This window comes from Leucoraja erinacea, chromosome 34 (assembly GCF_028641065.1).
Source record: "Leucoraja erinacea ecotype New England chromosome 34, Leri_hhj_1, whole genome shotgun sequence".
Taxonomy (NCBI): Eukaryota; Metazoa; Chordata; class Chondrichthyes; order Rajiformes; family Rajidae; genus Leucoraja; species Leucoraja erinaceus.
This window is the reverse complement of record NC_073410.1, coordinates 12,744,227-12,766,253: the sequence shown is the minus strand read 5'-3', so window position 1 is coordinate 12,766,253 and position 22,027 is coordinate 12,744,227. Positions and strand designations below refer to the sequence as shown.

The window sequence follows — 22,027 nt, the reverse complement described above, 5'->3', positions numbered from 1 at the left end:
AACAATCAAAAGAAATAGTAGGAAAAGACATGTAAAATAAAGAAAAATCAAAAACACCAAAAACAGAAGCAAAGTCTCAGGCACGGTCAAAAGCCAGGGAGTACAAATACGTTTTAACACTGGATTTGAAGATGGACAGTGAGGGGGCCTGTCTGATGTGCAACGGCAGGGTGTTCCAGAGTGCCGGAGCAGCAACAGAGAAGGCTCTATCCCCTCTGAGCCTCCGACTAGACCTCGGTACCTCCAGGAACAGCTGACCAGCTGACCCGAGGGACCGGGCAGGAGTGTATGGGTGGAGCAGCTCAGAGAGGTAAGGCGGGGCGAGCCCATTCAGAGATTTAAAAACAAATAACAGTATCTTAAAATGAACTCGCGATATGTGCTCCCTCTTTCGAGTCCCGGGGCATCAGGTAAGTCGGGACGGTTTTTCAGCGTGATGAAAATTGTCCACGAGTAAAAAAAAAATAGTCCCGAGTACCTACGGCTGGCATAACGAGCCGCTACGATATATCCACGGACTCCTACGGCCTCGTTACGAACATTCTGCGAGTTTGAAGACTTGGGAGAATTCGTGAATAACTTGGGAAAGTGGGACAGGCCCCTTAACTCTGCAAACAATACTAAGTTTGGAATGTAATATGTTCAAGAAGGAACTGCAGATGCTGGAAAAATCGAAGGTAGACAAAAGTGCCGGAGAAGCTCAGCGGATGCGGCAGCATCTATGGAACGAAGGAAATAGGCAACGTTTCAGCCCGAAACGTTGCCTATTTCCATCGCTCCATAGACGCTGAGTTTCTCCAGCACTTTTGTCTACCTTGGACTGTAATTTCCTCAGTATTATTCCAAATTTTTATTTTGATGTATTTACACGATAATTAATCCACTATGTGATGGAGCCTTAATTTAAATAGAATAGAATATCATCCCTGATTTTAAATGTATGTTTTGATCATTTAATAAAAAAAAGACTAAAATTACCAGTTTTGATCTGATATTTCAACATAAATGTTCAGTTTTTCAACTTGAAACAGAATTAATTTCCATTAAGTGATTTCACTATGGTAGTTGTTTGCTTGGGGATGAATTACTACTTATAAAATCCCTTCTCTCTCTGTAACCTGGGTATGGAAAACAATTAGGTGGTAAGTTATAGTGGCCTTGTCACCCACAACTCCCAAATTCTAATAAATAACACCATGCTCTTTGGCAACAGTGTTTGGTTTTTGTTTCACATAAATTTGCAGGAAACCAATATAACCCACTCCCACTTCAGCTAGACTGTGGTGCATTTATACTCCGGCAATGTCTTAAAAATACTACTTTACAAAATCATTGAAACAGTTCCTGTTTAAAAAAAAAAGAACCCTGTGAGGTTAAATTGTGGCTTCAGGTCGTTCAATCTAAGAGGATTTTCAGTCTGAAAACAATTGTACCCTTTTAGAACGCAGAGCCACTTAATCTTTTATCAAGTTATTTTTCACAACCTCCTGGGTTTTCTTGTATATTGTTATGTGTGTGTGTGAGGTGGAGTCGGTATATAAGCCCTGGTATGAATGAGAACATTTTTGTCAATGAATTGAAGGGTGAGACCAACAGAACCATTCTAAACTCATTCGCAAGCAAAATATGATGGATAATCTAAATTAAAAACAGATAATCCCAGAAACAAGTTGCAGGCCAGGCAGCATCTGAAGTGGAGTTAGCAATTCAATTTGAAGACCATTCATTAGAAGTGAAACAAAGTTATGTTGCAGAGGTTCAACGTGGGATGAAAGGGAGTTCTACTATTTTACCAATGCAACTGAACGTTGCATTTATCATCAAATGTTACCACTTCTGAAGAGGAAAGGATTTGAAAGGGAGTGGCAAAATAAACCCCCAGCCACACAGAGCCAGAGATCTGTGTTCAGCTTGGACCTAGGGTGCTGGGTGAAATTTGCTATGACCATCTGGGTTTTCGCCGGCTGCTGTGATTTCCTCCTGCATTCCAATGGTGTGCAGCTTGGCGCATTAATGGCCACTGTAAATTGCTCCTGGTGCATGTCTGAATAGTAGAATCTGGCGGGAAGGGGGAGTCGATAACAATGTGGGAAATATAACAGTGGGATTAATAGTTTCAGGAACAATTTATTCCCTGTTGATATCAAACTACATAATTCTTCTAAGATAATGGTGTCGCCTCGATCTCCCTGACTATCCCATTGTGGCCCTTGCACCTACTTTTTTTAAATCAGTATATTCTCTGTAACTAACACTGTAATGTTGTAACACTATTCTGCGCGTTTCACTTTTGCTTTCCCGATGTACCTGTGCATGATTTAACTGGATAACATGTAAACTTTTTCATTGTATCTTGGTACATTGGACAATAATAGACCAATCCAATAGAGTAGTGTAAATGGGTGATTGATGATATTGTCTCAATGACTCTAAAACAGTGAAAAGCTATTAGCTAAATGGATGTCAATCACACTCTTCAACAGTCATGTATTGCTAGGTACATCTGTACTTGTTGTCCAGGTTTCTCTGCAGTGCTCCAAAATGATATCACCCACAGTGACCCTGAGACAGGAATCATGTCAGGTCACAGCATGATTCATGCCATAAGGTTCCAGGGCAAATTTTCCAAATGAAGCCAGATGCCATGAAAGTTGCAGCAATTCCCTGTAATAGATTTATTTTCAATTGCATAAATGTGGGGAAACAAAGAGCAGCATGCAGATGAATTTCATATGGCCCAAAGAGATCACCTCCCAGTGTTCTCAGCGAGAGAATAGTGGGCTCGTTTCTTCAATCATTTCTCATAAGACAACCCCTCCATTGCTGGGAATTAATCCAGTGAACCTGCAAGGGAAGTGTTACCTACATCATGACCACCTTGTTCAAGAAGTCAGATGTCACACAACAGAAAGCTCCTGCAATGCGCTGTGGAGTTGCACAAAGACGGACACGTTGGTCGCCATGATCAGCCCAGAGGGCCGCCGAGAACAGGCCTGCGGCTGACCACGCGTGGTGGCAAGGCCTGGTTCAGCTTCGCGGAGAAGGACCCAGTGGGTGGGCTGCTGCCTGCAAGGGAATCTCGGAAGATGTTGAGCTCAGCCCGTGAACCAGAGAGTCGAGGAGGAGGGAGCTGCTGGCGATGACGGACACGAGGAGTGGGCTTGTAGGAGAGGGACTGGATATTGCCTGCCGGTCGGTGCGGGTGTTGCCCCCATGACACAAAGTCGGGCGGGTGAGGAGAGGGATGTATGTTTGCGGGCTGAACCGGTCGAGGGCGATGAAGGAGGTCCTGCAGCAGCTTGGGGCTTATCTGGATATGGGGCGCTCCAGTACATCGAGCAGGTGGACCAGACTGTGGACGTTTTCTATTTGTAGATGGCACCTAAATATCATGACTGTCCATGTGTGAGCAATGCAAAAACTTTCACTGTGCAGTGCATTTGTGACAATAAAGAACCATTCAATGATTAGCCCATAATGTTCAATGCTTCCTCTTGCCACCATCATTCCACCCCCCCACTGCCCCATCTACCAACCTTAGACCTGGCATCCCAGAGGCATGCACTCAGCTATGAAAACCTTCTATGCCCTGTTGTTAATGCCCACTGCAATGACTGTCAGCTGTTTTTTATGTTCTCTAAAAGGTCCAGGCAAATCCATTTTATCACTCTCAGTTCTAAATATTGACTGGCATAGTGGAAACTCATTGATCTTTTTGTCGAATATTGTTCTGGATATTTTTATATTCCCTGGAGCGGGCAGATGAAGTCTTGATTTAGTTTCACATCTGAAGGACAAGATGCCTGACAGTGCAGCCCCTCCACACTTCACTGGAATGCCAAGCTGAATTATGAGGCCAAATTTCTTAAAAGCTCCCACTGAGTCACGGCCAAACATTGTGAGCTGCTTCTTTTCCTGATGGCCATTCTTGTATGTGTTTAGTAATATTGTTATTATTATTATTAAACTTTTATTTCGGACCCAAGGTCCAGACAAGGGACAACGTTACATAAAATACATTGCATATAAAACACCATAAAATGCAAATAAAAGCTTAGTATATTACTTATGAAAGCATCATAAATTATATACAAAAAAAACACAATACATGATTTTAAATCCAGAATAAAAAAGAAAGATAATCTCCCTACAACGACAGTGTCTCTACAACTGGGATTTGCAGCGTGTAGTGCTTAATACATGTATATATTAGCACAATGAATAAAGACAGACAGTACATTGTAAATTTGGGGGTGGGGGGTAGAGTGGTGAAGTAGAGTTATTGAAGGCTTGTGTAATGTGAGAAGGGGAACATTATAAAATCACCATTGCAGTTTTGCAAAATATGAAACTTATTTAGTCTAAGCAAACTCCCCAGCTGCCACTGTACAACATCACTTAACAAAGCCTATCAGTATGCCGAGCTTTCTTGCCACAATTAGCAACTGGAGGAGAACAGCTGATTCCAGTTGCCGCAGACTGATATCTTGGGAAGTCTCCGGTGATACATGAAACTGACGTGGGTTTGAGTCACTGGAAAAATGATCAGCGATTTGTTTTCTTGAGAATTGTTGGCCGTAATTCAATGAAGCACAAAACTTAGCTTGAAGAGAAGCAACACTTCATCAGAATCCAGTTTGACACACACTGCTGAGCCGGCATTAAGTTGTTTTTGAAGATAGCTTGACTGGCGTTATGTATTAAACCCATAAAAAATGCTACTGGAATGTAACAGAAATGTGAGCTGGCAGATTTCACTGTATGTAGCGGTTTTGAGACCATGCTGTAAATTTCAAACCCGTATTTTTTATACTGAAAGATATTGAATATAAAGGACTTTTTTTACAATAACTGCTGCCAATTTTATCACTGTAAAGCTTGTAAGGAATTCTTAGCAATGGAGGTCCCTAGCAACCTGGAATGCTACACATATGTGTGTACAAACTCAGGCAGGTATTTAAATAAACTTGCATAGCCTTTCTTTAGAAACAGTTTGAGCGAGGGAGGTCTGGGCTCGGCACGTTTTCAACATTAACCATAGAAAGCTGAGATCTATTTATGCAAACCTATTTTTAAAAATCACTAATTCTGCTCCAGCAAAAAAAAAATGTACTTTAAGTCTAGTCAGTTTAAAAAAAAATATTGTGCTAACAGTGTACTAATTGCAATGGTCATGGAGGTTCCCAAAGCTAGTATAAGACTATCAAAAATATCATGGTTGTACTGTTCTTTTGTACTTTCATAGGGAAATGGTGTATCTTCAAGAGAAATATTTAGTATCCTTGTGTTTCCTTTGTCATGGTTTTAAGAATGCTGGTGTTTATGAGCAAAGTTGCAGGTGATTTGTAGGGCTGGAATTACGAGAAAATCCCTGTGTGAATTTGTTTCAGGAATGTCAGGTTTTCTTTTCCTTGTGTTTGATGCATCGTTAAAATGTCTTCTCAGATTCCCTGGGGTTGGGGCAATTGAAAGTGCAGCAGACAGGATTAGTAAAGATCATTTCTGTTAGAATTTTGGGTTGAAATGGCCAAACCAAAGCTAGTTTCTGATGACATCTGCACCGGTTCTATGAGTTTACCCGTGTGAGTTTTTTCACTATTTGTTGGATTTGTGTCTTGTGGGATGTAGAAGTTGCTGGCAAGGCTGCAGTTCTTTTGTGCACTGCTGTTTGCCCCTGAGAAGGCAGTGGTGAGTGCTTTTTGTTTGAAACATTGCATTCTTTCTGCTTAAGGTATTGACACAGTGCTGTTAGGAAACATGTTCCAGATTTTGATCCGGTAATAATGTGGGATCAGATGGTGTGTGACTTGGAGACTTGCAATAATCGGTGTTCTTGTGTGGATTCCTTGTCTTTTTCGGCATGTGTTTGGGTGGGGAACCTTTGCATTTCTGTAGCTTTCTATCTAGCCAGTATATGTTATAGTGCACTGGTGGTGAAGGAAATTAATGATAGAATCATAAAACACAGAGGCAGGCCTTTTGGCTGACATTATCCATGCCAACCAGTCCTATGGGGGTTTACAGGTACTGTGGAAGAAAGAATCCATTTGAGTTGCAAGGTAGTGGGAGTAGACAGTGGACCTGTGCATTTAAAGCTAGTGTGGGAGACACTAGGATGCTGTCTGGATTTCAGTGGTAAGAAGAGATTAGGTACACTGGGTGTGTTTTCCCTAGACTGGCGAAAGCTGTGAATCTTGGCTCAGTTATTTATGGTTGGGGCTTACTTCAATGTGGCTATTGATCTATCGGGACCAAACTTATTTGATACAAATTTTCACTTGTACTTGTATGTCTGAAGAGGAGAATAAATGGTGATGGACCTGAACATTTACCTTTTTGTTTGGTCTCACCTTTTATTGTCATCCCTGTATTCATATTGCTTTTCTTAAAACCAGCAATTAGCCTTGTATCGTTGTGCCTTTTGTGATCTAATTGTACTCTCTAACAGGCTTGCGATCTTACTTGGTTATCAGAGATCTCACGTTTTGTAATGACTTTAAGGAAACCTAGGAAGAACATTGAACTAATTTGGTATTAAAACTTGACCATATGCTGACATACATTCCTGTGAGGTTGGATAATCAGCAACAATCCAGGGGCACTGTCTGAAAATAGAAATAAGACCATAAGTAAGAGGAGTGGCAGTTAAGAAGGCACGGCTGGATTTTTACAGATTGGATTTATACTGGTGGCAAGACGTTCTTCACATAACACACAAGGTTCCTGCAAGACCCAGAGAAAAGTGGTTTATGTTAGCTCCTCTGGGTACCTTCCATCAATGTGGCGCTGATGAGTTTAGTTTATTGTTGTCACGTATACCAAGGTACAGTGAAAAGCTTTTGTTTCCTGCTATCCAGTCAAAGACATGCTATGTACACGATTTCAATCGAGCCGTCCACTGTATGCCGATAAAGGATAAAACATTTAGTATGAGATAAAGTCTGTCCAATATTCACTGTATTCTACTTGTTTTTTAACATTTTCCTTCTAATGATAAGGGCATGTGATGCTCATTATTATTATTAGAATTTTTCTAGCACTGCGCTTAGGTACAATAGGAAAAACTGATTTATTGTTCTTTGTATGCAGATAATTCTCTCCATAGCCAGTGAGCCCACAAGTTGAAGCCATTTTTGCTTTACATGGATTCAGGTTTTGAACTGCCTGGTTTCTTCCTCCTCATCACCTCCTCATCATTTCCTGCCTCAACTCACCTATGCCCTGAATTATGGAGAGGAATATTGGTAAGACCCATAGGTGAAGATATTGGATCAGGAATAAAGTTGGCCCTCCTTTACTCCAAATCTCTTTGCTACTCAACAGCTGGTACTCAAGAGTATAGTTTGCACACTAAAAAAAAAATGATAAGATCTCTCTGGTGGAATGTCTCAACAGAAGTAGCAACTTCAGGAGAAGTTGGCATGCAAAGGTGTATGAAAGGTTATAATGGAAAGTGTCCGAAAATGTAAGACTTTCTATGTAATTCAACTAATCAATGAAGTAGATTATTGTAAACTGAAGTCATTTAACAGATTAGTTAACAAATCAATTCACATCATAAATCATGAGCAGTTATGCGGTAGGGAATTTCTTCTTTGAAGGTTACATTGAATCAGTATCGTGGCAGTTTGCCAGTTAGTCAATTAAAATAATGAAAGCAGCCCTGTCTGTTTTTCAGGTACTAAATTATGCATCATTCTATTGAACGGAGACCTTGTGTTGTTCTTTTGGTTATTTTCATTATCTGTATTCACTTTCTTCTACTTAGTTTAATGTTTTTCTTCTAATGATAGAAGCACATGATACTCAAAATTATTAGAATTTTTCTAGCACTATGCTTAAGTACAATAGGAAAAACATATTTATCAATATATCCAGATATATTGAACAGTATTGCCTAGTTGCATTGAAAATCACAGGACTGTGTTAATCCCAAATCTGTTATCCTGAGATATTGATAGTCTCGTGAAGCAGCCTAATCAGCTGCGATATGATTCACCAGCTTTAAACTCAATGTCACGGCTGATGAAGGCAAGCAGACTGTACGCTTTCTTGACCACCATAACCCACTTGTGTTAATGCTTTCACCCTTCTTGCACCCTTAATTACATTAATGCTCCTAAGATTCTTGCCATTTACTTACCTTCCTCTTGCATTTGACCTCCCTAAAACACATCATCTCATACTTGTCTGGATTAAATTACATCTGCCATTTCTTCAGCCACAGATCCAACTGATCTATACCCTGCTATTTTCTTTGACTATCCACAACCTCATTATTTAGAACTTCATAACGTTTTCTTTCATCAGATTTGACCGTAAGACCACCTACATTTTCATCGGAGTCACTTATGTGTAGAGGTCCCAGCACTGATCCTTGCCGAACACTATTGGTCACAGATGTCCAGTCAGTGAAGGTTTTCCCACAATGCTGATAGGTTGGGACCCCCTGAAATTAGACCCAGTGATACTGAAGAATATAGTTGATATATTTGATTTGTCAGCAGAGCAAATATTTTGCCATTTAAAGGGGGGGGGGGGGGATCCTCAGTTGATGGTGTTCCCAAGCATCTCCTGCCTTTGTACTTGGTTTGGGTGGCACAGTGGTAGAATAGAATAGTTTCTTTATTGTCATTGTAACATGAACCATGAGTTGGATTTAGAGTTGCTGCCTTACAGCGCTTGCAGCACCAGTGACCCGGGTTCAATCCCGACTACGGGTGCTGTCTGTACGGAGTTTGTACGTTCTCCCCGTCACCGCATGGGTTTCCCCTGAGATCTTTGGTTTCCCCCCACACTCCAAAGACGTACAGGATTGTAGGTTAGTTGGCTCGTTATAAGTGTAAATTGTTAATGTGCAAGGGTCGGTGTGCCGAAGGGCCTGTTTCCGTGCTGTATGTCTAAAATAAAAAATAATAAACTAACTGCAGATCATTTTATAGATGGTGGTCACTATGATAGTGGGGAGAATACATTTTAAGAGTAGTGGATGAAGAAGAAACTCATTACCAGCATATTAGCCTAATTTGGATCTAATTGATACCAGTGAGAAAATGTTTTGGTTCCTAACCTGGTGTGGAGAAAATTGACCGAACAGTGACAAATCTAACAAATGTTAGATTGATACAAATGCTGGAGTAACTCAGCGGGACAGGGAGCATTTCTGGAGAGGAGGAATGGACGTTTTGGTCTATCTTTGGTTTAAACCAGCATCTGCAGTTCCCACACATTTAACAAATATTAGATGCTACAGGTGCACAACCTTTTATCCGAAAGCCTTGGGACCAGACACTTGTCGGATTTCGGACATTTTCGGATTTCAGAATGGAAGATTTTTAGCGTAGATTAGGTAGGTAGCGCGGGCGGCTTGAAAAGTCTGGAGCTGCTGCCTCCTCCCGGGTGACCGGGAGAATCATTGCATAAATGTTAGTCAGTTAGTTTGGAGGGATTTTATGTGGTGGTGGTGGAGTCGGGGTGAAGGGGGAAACTTTAATTCTTAGTCCCCTACCTGGTCGGCGACTCCCAACCTCGCGGAGCTGGGGGCTCCGTCCGGCCGCGGGCGGCGCCGGTTGGAGCTCCGACCCCGGCAACTCTACCCCTGGCTGCGAGGCGCTCCAAATCCAGCGCCGCCCGCGGTCGGACGTCCCAGCTCCGGGAATGTCGGGAGTCGGCAGCGTCGCAGCGCTGGGATACCAGCGGGGAGCGAGCAATGCCTTACCGGGTCGCCGTGCGGCAAGCTCCGGAACGCTGTGGCCGCCGACACACAACATCGCGGAGCGTCGCTGGATTTGGAGCCGCGGAGTTGGGGGCTCCGTCCGGCCGCGGGCGGCGCCGGTTGGAGCTCCAATCCCGGCAACTCTACCCCTGGCTGCGCGGCTCCAAATCCAGCGACGCTACCGACTCCCGACATTTGCGGAGCTGGGGCGTCCGGCCGCGGGCCGCGCTGGATTTGGAGCGCCTCGCAGCCAGGGGTAGAGTTGCCGGGGTCGGAACTACAACTGGCGCCGCCCGCAGCCCCAACGGCCACAGCGCTGCGGAGCTTACTGCACGGCGACCCGGTAAGGCATTGACCGCTCCCCGCCTCTCCGACCAGGTAGGGGACTAAGAATTAAAGTTTACCCCTTCACCCCCCCTTCACATAAAAGCCCTCCAAACTAACTGACTAACATTTAAGCAATGATTTACAGATGTTTAAGCGTCTCCCGGTCTCCAGGGAGGAGGCAGCCGCTACAGTAGTACAGACCTGGGTTGACCGTGGGTCGTTTTGGGTCAAATTTGGCGCCAAACGCGAGCTTTGGTGCGCAGACGACATCTGGAAAAAATGGCCGGTTTTCGGAGCTTTTCGGTTTCTGGAACACCGGATAAAAGGTTGTGCACCTGTATCAGTGAGATGAATCTCTTATTTCCACAGCACAAAATCATTTTTTATGCTTTCAACAGTAAATTTAAACAAATTAATTTTCCCTAAGAAAAATAACAAAGAATAAGGTGAAAGCCATTTAGAACAGAGATGAGGAAGAACTTTTTCACACAGAGGGTTGTGAATCTGTGGAATTCTCTGCCTCAGAAGGCAGTGGAGGCCAATTCTCTGGATGCTTTCAAGAGAGAGTTGGATAGAGCTCTTGAAGATAGCAGAGTCAGGGGATATGGGGAAAAGGCAGGAACGGGTGTGGATGACAGCCATGATCACACAATGAATGGCAGTGCTGGCTCGAAGGGCCGAATGGCCTACTCTTGCAGCTATTGTCTGTTATGTCATACTGATTGCACTTGTGAATGTTTGTATTACTGCTTTGCTTTGATGAAAATGATCATTCTTGTTTTTGACTTGTTCTGTACAAAAGCATCCTGATCTGGAACCAAAATGGAGTTGAGTGACTAGCTTGCTCTGGCCAAGTTTGTCAGGGGGTAAGAGAACTCAGCATATGGTCTGGATTTGGATAACAAGAAAGGCCAACTCCATGCAAAGCAATGGTGAGCCTGGTTTTACAAGAGCTGTCAAGTAGAATCCTGGGCCTATCACTCAAAAGCACCACCACTTGTATGCCTGGTACTGCTGACGAAAATTGGTGCTGAAAGACATGCAAAGCTGCAGCAATGTGATTAATCCTTGCAGTCTATGATATTTGGCATCTTAAATGATACATTTACTGTAGCTAGGGATGAAAGGATTGCAAGCAACATATTGTATAGAGACTACTGTGTATATTTTTTGAGCATGGATTAAAAAGTTTAATATAAACAAAGTCCAGTTTTGGAAACTTAAAGCTGTTTTTTAAATTATTTAAGCTTTTTTCCAGTTATGGTTCCTGCTGACTATACCAGTACTTATTGTCCATCACCAATTGCCCCAAGTATCTGGCACTGGGCTACCATTTTGAACCACTGTCATTCTTTGGGTGAAAGTGCACCTATAAAGTTGTTGGGTACGGAGTTTCCAGATTTAGGCCGAGCAACAATGAAGTAACAACAAAGTGTTTGAGTCAATGTTGTATGCAGTGGCGGACTGGGTCTAAAAATAGTGGTTGCCAGGAGACAAAGGGGGGCCCCACCCACAACTACAATGCTATCATTTAACAGGGGCCCACTTGCCATAGAAACATAGAAATTAGGTGCAGGAGTAGGCCATTCGGCCCTTCGAGCCTGCACCGCCATTTAATATGATCACCCTGATCATCCAACTCAGTATCCTGTACCTGCCTTCTCTCCATACCCTCTGATCCCCTTGGCCACAAGGGCCACATCTAACTCCCTCTTAAATATAGCCAATGAACTGGCCTCAACTACCCTCTGTGGCAGAGCTCTTGCAGGATTCACCACTCTCCTTGTTGGAGAAGCCTTTCCCCCTTATACTTAAGCTGTGACCCCTTGAGTTTGGACTTCCCCACAGGCAATTCGGACTGTAAACCCTTATTTTGTAAGTTTCTAGGGATCCCCTCTCAGTCTCCTAAATTCTAGAGAGTATAAAACAAGTCCACCCAGTCTTTCTTCATAAGACAGTCCTGACATCCCATGACTCAGTCTGGTGAACCTTCTCTGCACTCCCTCTATGGCAATAATGTCCTTCCTTGTTTTGTTTGTTGTTTTGTGGTCTCACCAAGACCCTGAGCAACTGCATCACTCTCTGTCCTTCAGAGGGGCCCACTTGCCATCGGGCAAGCTGACACCCTGGCCAGTCCTCCGTATATCTTATTGGGGAATCTGCAACTGGTGCTGTTCCCTTGCACCTCCCGCCCTCGGATTGCTTGCTCTTGCTGGTGCATGTTGTTGGAGAAGCCTAGCTGAGTACGTACGGAGGATACTTGAGGCAATTCGGATGATCACGCCATCTCATCAGGGACTAACTCTATGGCGTTTTGCCATTATTTCGAAGGGCCGAATGTGCCTACTGATTGCACCTAATTTTCTAAGTCTTTGTCTTTTGCACAAAAGTGTTGCCATTTCATTTCACTGCACATCTCGTATGTGTATGTGACAAATAAACTTGACTTGACTTGACTTGACGGTGACTTTACTAGATGCTGTGAATTGCTGAGATGGAGGGAATGAAATTTTAACTTGTTAGATGGGGTATCAAATCAAGTGGGCTGCTTACTTCTGGAGAGTGTTGAGCTGCTTTGTTGTATTTTGTTTTGCTGTATTGTTGATGCTTCTATCATCCAGTGAAGTAGAAAGGATTCCATTGCACTTCTGATTTTGCACTTGTAGATACCAGTAACATTTTTGCATTCCTGATGAATCATTTAGTTCCATATATCCAACTCGGCATAAATTTAAGCTTTTGGTTGTTATTTTTGGACATTGTTGACCTTCAGGATGTATTTGTGGAACACCATTAGCCCTAGCTATACATTCCCACTGTTCAATATGAGTGTATCGGTGATCAATGGTATTATTCATGTTGGATAATTATGGATGTAATAAATATGAAAATATGATTTCTAAATTTCTCCCCACAGATCAGGAATTAACGAGATTGTGCCCAGATCCCCCTCTCTCTCTCTCTCTCACACACACACACACACACACACACACACACACACACACACACACACACACACACTCGCGCACGCATGCACACACACACACTCTCTCCCTCTCCCTCTCCACACTGTTTTAATGCTGCATTAATCAACATGGTGTAAATCTAAAAACATTCAAGCAGCTAAATACCATTCAGGACCAAGCAACTACAGTCATCATCTTAAACAATCACTTCCTCAATTACCACATGTGATGGATGCAAAATACACTGAGGCCACTCATTCAGGCTTTAGCAATACTACTTAAATTTCTGACATCTGCTGCTGAGACGTACAAGGGCAGTAGACCAGTTGTTTGCAAAGACCTACAATTTAGCAGGATGAAGTGGTGAAGAAGGCAACAATGGCACTAATTTGCTCTGATCTTAATGTTTTATGTGTCATTCCTAACTATCACTGCATGTCATGTTGTCACTTGCGGGTGGAGCACCAAGGCAAATTCCTTGTATGTGAATACTTGGCCAATAAACTTATTCAAAAACTTCAAACTCTTAAACTTAATCAATGGTTTAGCATTTAAACTGAATTTCATACCCTTTATATCAATGCAGATGAGCAGAAATAAAGCAAGGTGAATTTATGAATTGATTGAGGTACAATTTTAACTCGGAGCTGAAATTAGGTTTGTTGATAGAAACAAAGAACTGCAGATGCTGGTTTATACCTAAGTTAGACACACAGTGCTGGAGTAACAGCGTGCCAGGCAGCATCTCTGGAGGTAAAGAATTGGTGACATTTGGGCCAGGGCCCTTTTTCAGACCTCTGAAGTCTGAAGAAAGGCCCCGACCCAAAACATTGCCTATCTTTTGTCTCCAGAGATGCTGCCTGACCTGCTGAGTTGCTCCAGCACTGTGGCTATATTAGATTTGTTGATGTTGATTCCACCAGGGAACAGACGAGGTGATCAGAGGCCAAGACTTATTAGATTTTTAACACATTACTCCTTCTTCAAATTCATTTCATGGGAAGTAGGTTTAAGAAAGAACTGCAGATGATGGAAAAATCGAAGGTAGACGAAAATGCTGGAGAAACTCAGCGGGTGAGGCAGCATCTATGGAGCGAAAGAATAGGTGACGTTTCAGGTCGACCCTTCTTCAGACTGATGTGGGGGGGGGGTAAGAAAGGTGTCAACATTGTGGCCAGAATAATTGCCTGTCAATGGTTGTCCTTGAAAAGGCAGTGGTTGGCAATAGAGGTTTTGAGGATGTAACAAAGAGCTTCAACAGTCACTATGATTCCCAGGGCTGCAATGCAGAGATCCGTAGAGAGTTATTGCAATGCATTTCGTAAATAGTACATATTACAATCAGATGACGATAATCACATTTGGCTTTTAGGTCAGGAGTTTGACCTGCTGAAGAGAGTGGTTATTTTAATTTTTTTGGAATGTCTGTCAGAATCACCAATGGCAATTTGATTTTTGTTTGGATATATTCGTTCCAAGAATTCAAATGATATGTTGGGTAGTATATGATTATTAACAGATGTGTGCATGTTATTTTGTGTATCTTCATGCTAATGTTTTTGAGTTATTGACAATAATTGAAAAAGTAGGTCTGATTTTTAAAAGATAGCATTGCCTTACTTTCAATAAAATCTTTCAGTTGCCCATTTCATTCCAGAAATGTGTTCCTTGAACAAAGGAATCTGACAAAATTGCAATGTAGGTACAGGCATTGCTTGACAGAGGGAATGTCCTTGTACAATGGCAGATATTGCACTATATACAACGACTGTCTGACCCACTGAGTTACTCCAGCATTTTGTGTCTATCTTGGCCAGATATAACATTCAGTGCCAGTCTTAAGATGGGTGCAGTTTTGTGGTAACTCTCGTGTCTGTGTTTGTCTTTAGGGATGCTCAACTCTTGTACGCTTACTTAGTGCATGTTCTAATCATGAATTTCTTATCCTCCTTGGAGTAGTGCCAGAGGAGTGGTGGACTGCTAACATTATGTTGTTAATTGGAAAGGGAGGAACAGAAAAACAAAGTAATTACAGGACAGTCAGCTGGTGGTCAACAAAATGATTGGAATCTATTCTGAGGGACTGTTCATTAAGAAAAGCACAAATGAATGAAGGACAGTCTGCATGGACTTGTTAAGTAAAGCTTTGTTGGACTAACGATATAAGTTTTGACGATGTGACAAAGAGGATCAACAGCCACAATGATTCCAAGAAGGGCAATGCAGACACACCAATTGTGTAGGAACTGCAGGTACTTTCTAGGTGGTAGAAATCACAGGTCTCTGAGGCATTGTTAATGAAACCTGAGAGATTTCGTTGCAATATATTTTGTATGTAATACATATTACGGCATGATGACAAAGGAGTGAATGGTTAAGGTGGGATGAGTGGGAAGCTAATGCTATTAGCAAGAAACAGAGAATGAGGAAAGAACTGCAGATTATGGATTAAATCGACGATAGACACAAAATGCTGGAGTAACTCGGGGGACAGGCAGCATGTTGTTTAAGAAGGAACTGCAGATGCTGGAAAATCGAAGGTACACAAAAAAACTGGAGAAACTCAGCGGGTGCAGCAGCATCTATGGAGCAAAGGAAAAAGGCAATGTTTCGGGCCGAAACCCTTCTTCAGACTGAGTCTCATTGTTTGCCCGGCGTTAGCTAATGATGTTTCTGTAGGGGGACAAATTTCATATAGTTTGTTGATTTTTTTTTTTTAGATGGAAGTTATTTAGATTTAGATTTTTAGATGGACGAGTTCGGCTTTTGGACATGGTTTAAACTATAGAATTTATCTGAGAGGTTATTGTACCAATAATTGGCAATCTCCTGTTGCATTCCACCAAAAAATGGCAGGACTGTCAAATCTGGAGCCCTCGGATATCAGGGTTCAAGGAGTGCAAAAAACGGGGACGTTTCTGTTAGACACAACTTGACACTGAATAACATTTAGAACAATGTAAGAAGTGTACGTGTAAATTAGGAACGCTAAGAGAGGCCATGAAAAAATATTGGCAGGTAAAATCAAAGGAAGTCCAAAGATGTCTTATAAATATATAAGGAACAAGAGATTAACCATGGAAACTGTTGGGAATGGAGAAGGTTGCTTATATGTGGAGCTGGTGGATGTGGGTAGGGTTCTCAATGAATACTTTGTAGTCTGCACAAAAGAAGGGGAATATGCCAACGTTAGAGTTAAGGCGTTCTTTATGAAAGAGTGTGATATATTGGGTGGGATTGGAAAAAAAGTAAAGGGCAAAATAAAAGCATCTTTGAAACTATATAAAGCATCGGACCTGGATCAAGTATTTCCCAAGCTGTTAAAATAAAAAAAGAGAGGTATTTGCTGGGCATTGGGCCTTCATTTCCCAAATCTCAGGCTCCATAAGTGGCGCTGGAGGACTGTTAATATTGGTTATATAGGCAGGAATAAGTAAATAAGTCATTTATAGGCCTGTATGTTGAACTTCAATGGTGGGGAAATTATTGGGATCATTTTTGAGAGAAAGTATAGACGTTATTTATAATTGGCACAAATTAATCTAGAACAAACAAATTAATTTGTTAAGGGATGTTCATTCCTGACTAGATTGGATTTATCGTGAAGGTATCATGATGGCTTAAGAGGAGAGTATGCTTGTAGTAGTCTGTGGATTTTAACAAGGCTTTTCACAAAGACTGGTCCAAACATTATAAGAGCCCATGGGATCTTAAGGAGAGTGGTAAATTGGAACCTAAACTGTCTTGGCAGGACATTGCAAAAAATGAATACACTGGCAGAAAGCTGGGGTTAGGAAGGAGAGATAGATCAACCATGATTGAGTGGCGGAATATACTTGATGGGCTGAATGGCCTAATTCTACTCCTGTCCCTTATGGCGTACAGAAGCTCAGCAGGCCAGGCAGCATCTGTGGAGGGAGAATTGGAATTAATTTTTCAGGGAGATGACCTTTCACCAGATATCTGCACAGGTTCCGAATCGTTCCAGCCTCTTTGTATTTGAGATTTTCAGCATCTGCTTCAATTTTGCTCTTTGATCAATGATTGTTGTGTATTTTTACACCTACTGAAGAAATAGTTTGTGTGTAAAAATTATTGTTTTCATGTTTCAATTGTAAGAATTTTGCTGTCACTTACGATTACTGCAAGAATCTTTTGAGAGAAGGTTTCACGAGGAGTGTGCAGAACTATTATTCCCATGTATTAAGTGTCGGACGGGATATGGCAGTACTGTGTTACATGCATCCAGTCAAAAGGCTGATACACTGTGAAAAGGACCAGTGGCCCTGCCAAAAGGGCTAAACTCTGAGTTTCATTAATGTACATAAGCCATCAATGAATGCCTTAGCATGCCCAAACAGTCTGTCTGCAGCTGTGGCCTGGCAATTCAAGAGATTTTAACTGAGATGTGGTTGAGGCCCAGAGTTTACTGTGTAATCATCTTTTCCCTTTTTCAAAGAATCGAGTTTCCCAGGGCAAATGCTGGAATGCACGACTCAGGAATATGTCTTGAATGGAGAGTGGAATGGGGGATGGTGTAACCAAGAAAATGTTGTGTTGTACATTTGTTAGATGAAATAATTCTTCAACATTTTCCAGGGCAAGTTACAAAATTGCAGAGTTCCAAATTCAAATATCATCCTTTCGTTTAATACATACTTTCTGTTCTACTGAAGCATCATTCTGAATGTAGTTTCTTTTGGTTGTTGCAGATAAAAACAGCTAAATCGGAAAAAGAAGTACAATTGCTGCAACTTCGAAGCCTGCAGTACCTTGAACGATATATTTACCTCATTCTCTTCAATACCTACTTACATCTTGAAAAGAAAGACACCTGGCAAAGACCTTTCAGCATTTGGATGCATGAGGTACATTTAATATTTAATACCTTCCCTCCATAGATGCTGCCTCACCCGCTGAGTTATCCCAGCATTTTTTGTCTACCTTTAATATTGTGAATTTTAATCCATTCATTTTTAATAAGTAATAATCTTGGAATGCCAACAGCTGAGCAATGCATCCATTGTGGTTGGCTGTTAAGGTGCACTTCAAGAGGTCTACTTCAGTGAAGTATAAAAATGAGTTTTAAATTATTACTGTTCTAATATGTTTGCTTTAACATGCAATTTTACTGTAATTGGACCATGCCTGGAGATGCTGACATAAAAATCCATGCAGGTTTGGAACTTTAAAATAGTGCTTAGATACTGTTTGCTTGGAGTAGTGTGTGTGTGTGGGGAAGTCTCAAAAGAATTGCACAAACATATAGTTTTGCAATTAAGCAACAATAAGAATCTCAGATCAAAAGGAAAGAAATGCAATTTGTCAAATCGAACAGGTTTGTGACTTAAAAACCATAAACAAGACATTCCATTTATATAGCATCTTGTGCAATGTCAGAACATTACAACACATAGTACCGTGAATCAGCTGTAGCAACATGGGTTCAATCTTGACTTCTGCTGCTGTTGTGTGTAAGTAGGCGCTACAGATACTGGTTTAAACCGAAGATAGGCACAAAATGCTAGAGTAACTCAGCGGGACAGGCAGCATCTCTGGAGAGGTGGAAGGATGACGTCTGAAGAAGGATCTCGGTCCGAGTCTCATTCTGTCTTCAGTCTGAAGAAGGGGTTCGACCCGAAACGTCACCCATTCTTTCTCTTTAAAAAAAAAATTCAGTTTGCATCCATATTTGTACTTCCACTTGTCTCTGAAATGTAAGCCATCAGTCTTTAGAGATTAATCTGTCTTGAATCTCAAGAATTTCCCAACCACATTTTCCTACTGATGCTGATTTCCTTAATGTGTCCCTCTCATTGGACCCTAGAGGAACACCAGTGTAAGATATCCAAGTTTGCTGGTGACTCAGATAGACGAAAGGGCATACTGAGATGGGGACTTTCAATAGGAATCAAATGGCAGACGTCTCTAAATAGAGAGGGATTGAAAATGAGTAGGAAGGAACTGCAGATGCTGGTTTAAACCAAAGATAGGCACAAGAAGCTGGAGTAACTCAACGGGACAGGCAACATCCCTGGAGAAAAGAAAAAGGTGATGTTTCAAGTCGAGATCCTTCTTCTAATGTCTGAAGCAGGGCCTTGATCTGAAACGTCACCTATTTCTTTTCTCCAGAGATGCTACCTGACCTGCTGAGTTACTCCAGATTTTTGTGTCTATCTTCAATTGAAAATGAGTGTCACACAGAAGTATCTCGATGTTTTCTGCAAGAAAGTTTGGTGGAGCAAAGCCCTGGGGAGCAAATTTAAGCATCTCTGGCATAGCAGGCTTTTGATTCAACCATTTCTGTAAGGGCAGTAGCAATTTGAATTGGGTGTCAGACAAGCAATAGGGATGGAATGGAAGTGGGAAAAAGAATGCTGTCCTCCAGATAGAGGAAAGAAGTTTTCCCCAGAGCCAGTGCTACCTTTCTGGCCTGGTACACCCGCATTTCCAATGGTTTGTTGAAGGGCATACTGCTGGATGTCTGTGAGACCATGCAAGTGCTCAGCAGACTGTAATCCACAGAAAGTTTGACGTACATAGAGGCAATCGGGCCGTGCCAGATGAAAAATCGCTACCAGGCTCACTTCCAGCACAGGCTTTGTATTCCCGAGGTCTTCAAGTTCACTTTGTTAAACATGACGAGAATTTCTTCCACTCTCACCCTGCCAGGCAGTGAGTTCCAGACTCCTACTACCCACAGTGGAAACAAAAAATCTCCATCGTCCTTACATTCCTTCCAACAATTACTCCGAATCTCTGATCCCTGGATTTTGCACCTTCTGTTAATGGAATTGTCCTTGCTATTTACTCTGTCTCGAACCCTCATCATTTTTATAAGCAATTGAATTGAATTTCCATTCTGTAACTAATGTTGGGGAAAAATAAATCCCAGCCAATCTAATGTTCCTTCAAGTCTGTTGAATGCACTCCTAAACATTTAACTGCTAGTTTTGGTTCAATTCATATTCCCATTTGATTATTTATCATCCTTCCTCACAGCTTCTTCATATATATCATTCCTTTTTGCAGGTGTGATAGTTAAAAAAAAAAATATGAATCTTCTTCTTGCGTTTGAGGCAGCAGAGGTCGGCAGCAGAGTGATGCCATCCGGTTCGACATCCGTAGGTGCCCGACCTAAAAAAGGGCGCATGCTTCCGGGTTGGCGCTGCTGCTGTCTCTGTTTGTTGTCGCTCACCTGCCTGAGGTCAGTTGACAGGGCTCACCATGGGAAGGTCGACAACATGAGCCCCAAAATATTAATAATACCTTCACAATGTTTTATTCCCTGGTTTATCTCATCTGAAACCAAAATAAGCAGGAATTTAAACTGCCAATGCTGCCCACTTTACATCAGGTTCAGTATAACAGTCTCAGTTTCAGGTTTAACAGTGAGACTGTGTGGCTGAAAAAGCTTCTAATATCATGAAATGGTGCATCACAGTTTGGAGCCAGTTACCTGCTGGAAAGCAAAGGGTTTTTTTTACGATGGCTGGTGGAACGCTGACTCCTCCATATTGGATTTCTAGTAAGCTTGCTAATGCATTTCATTGAAGATGGACACAAAATGCTGGAGTAACTCAGCGGGACAGGCAGCATCTCTGGAGAGGGGGAATGAGTGATGTTGCAATAGATAATAGACGATAGGTGCAAGAGTAGGCCATTTGGCCCTTCGAGCCAGCACCACCATTTAATGTGATCATGGCTGATCATCCCCAATCAGTACCCCATTCGTGCCTTCTCCCCATATCCCCTGACGGGTCGAGACTCTTATTCTTATTCAGACTGATGTCAGGGGAGATGGAGATACATAGATAGGAAGGTTAGGTGTGAAAACGGGACAAAGGGGACGGTGGTCAAGGAAAATGTAGAATAGATCATTGTTGGCTGGGAGAAGCTAACAACAAAGCAAAAGAGAAAATGCTTTGAAGTTAGAGACGTCAATGTTCAAACCATGCATAACAATGCATTGAATTGTATGTACTGATGTAACCTCTGTAGGTCTGCCCTGTGGAAGTGCACCTTTGTCTTCTGTACTGCAGAATTATTTGCAGTCTTCACCTCAGGAAAACACTAAGACTGTATGCTTGCTTTAAAATCAGAAGACTGTAGTTTGAAGTGGTGGATGAGATAGTGTTGAGGTGCGAAGGCACGTTCATTTTCAATTATTTCATCCCCAACTCACGACTGCAGTCTCAATAGCAGGCATCTCAATGATCGGCAGTGCCAACTCTGTCACTGGAGCATGCAGATAGATGTGTTTTCCTCCATTTAAGTGGTGCTGTGTCTGTGTGCCACTCTGATCTGCAAGTGAGGGAAATGTTGCAATGAGCATCATGCCACAAATGGGTGATGTTTGTCATGCTTGAATAGCTAGTAGATTCTGAAAACAAATACATCTGAGGATTGAAGCAGAACCAAGTTATCCCGTAGAGGATATTGTTGTTTAACAAGCAATAATACATTGTGAAAACTGCATGTGAACTGTATGGCAGGCGCAGTAGTTGGTAGGATATAAGGGCAAGATGGTTTTACTGACTGACTGTTCATAAGTTAGCTGAAATGTTTATGCCACTAATATATAGCTTTTCATGTGTTATTGAGTATAGCTTTAAGAAATAAATATAATATGTAATATTCAAAAGCAAAATAGATTGATTAAAATAACCACACTCGGATGGTATTTAATTGAAGTAGGAATTTGTAAACTTAGTTAAAATATGATCAAGAGAACTATTATCAACTGCAGAAAGCTACAATTGTTATAAATGATTGAGAGATATTTTAGCTGCAGCTTTACTCTGTAGCGCTGTTGCATTTTTTGAAAAATTAAACTGGAATTTACAAGTTAATTTCACTTTTTGGTCACTGCCTATTTTGAATGTTAAATAATGAAGTCTGGGTTTTCAGTTTTTGTTGTTACATAAAACAGTAGACTGCAAAGCAGTAGATTTCATTATACATTAATTTTAAATTACTACGCGGTTGTTATTCCTCACCAGATGCCCTAACTAGGCAT

General features: G+C 41.7%; 1 protein-coding gene across 3 annotated transcripts in view; it reads left to right on the top strand.

Annotated features, from left to right (window-relative positions):
* Positions 1-22,027, top strand: part of LOC129713010 (paladin-like) — a 162,411-nt gene that overhangs the window by 117,882 nt on the left and 22,502 nt on the right. For all 3 annotated transcript variants that reach the window (XM_055661856.1, XM_055661855.1, XM_055661854.1), the window contains exon 19: positions 17,721-17,876. In XM_055661856.1, coding sequence (XP_055517831.1) covers positions 17,721-17,876 — 156 coding nt within the window. The remainder of the gene's footprint in view (positions 1-17,720; positions 17,877-22,027) is intronic.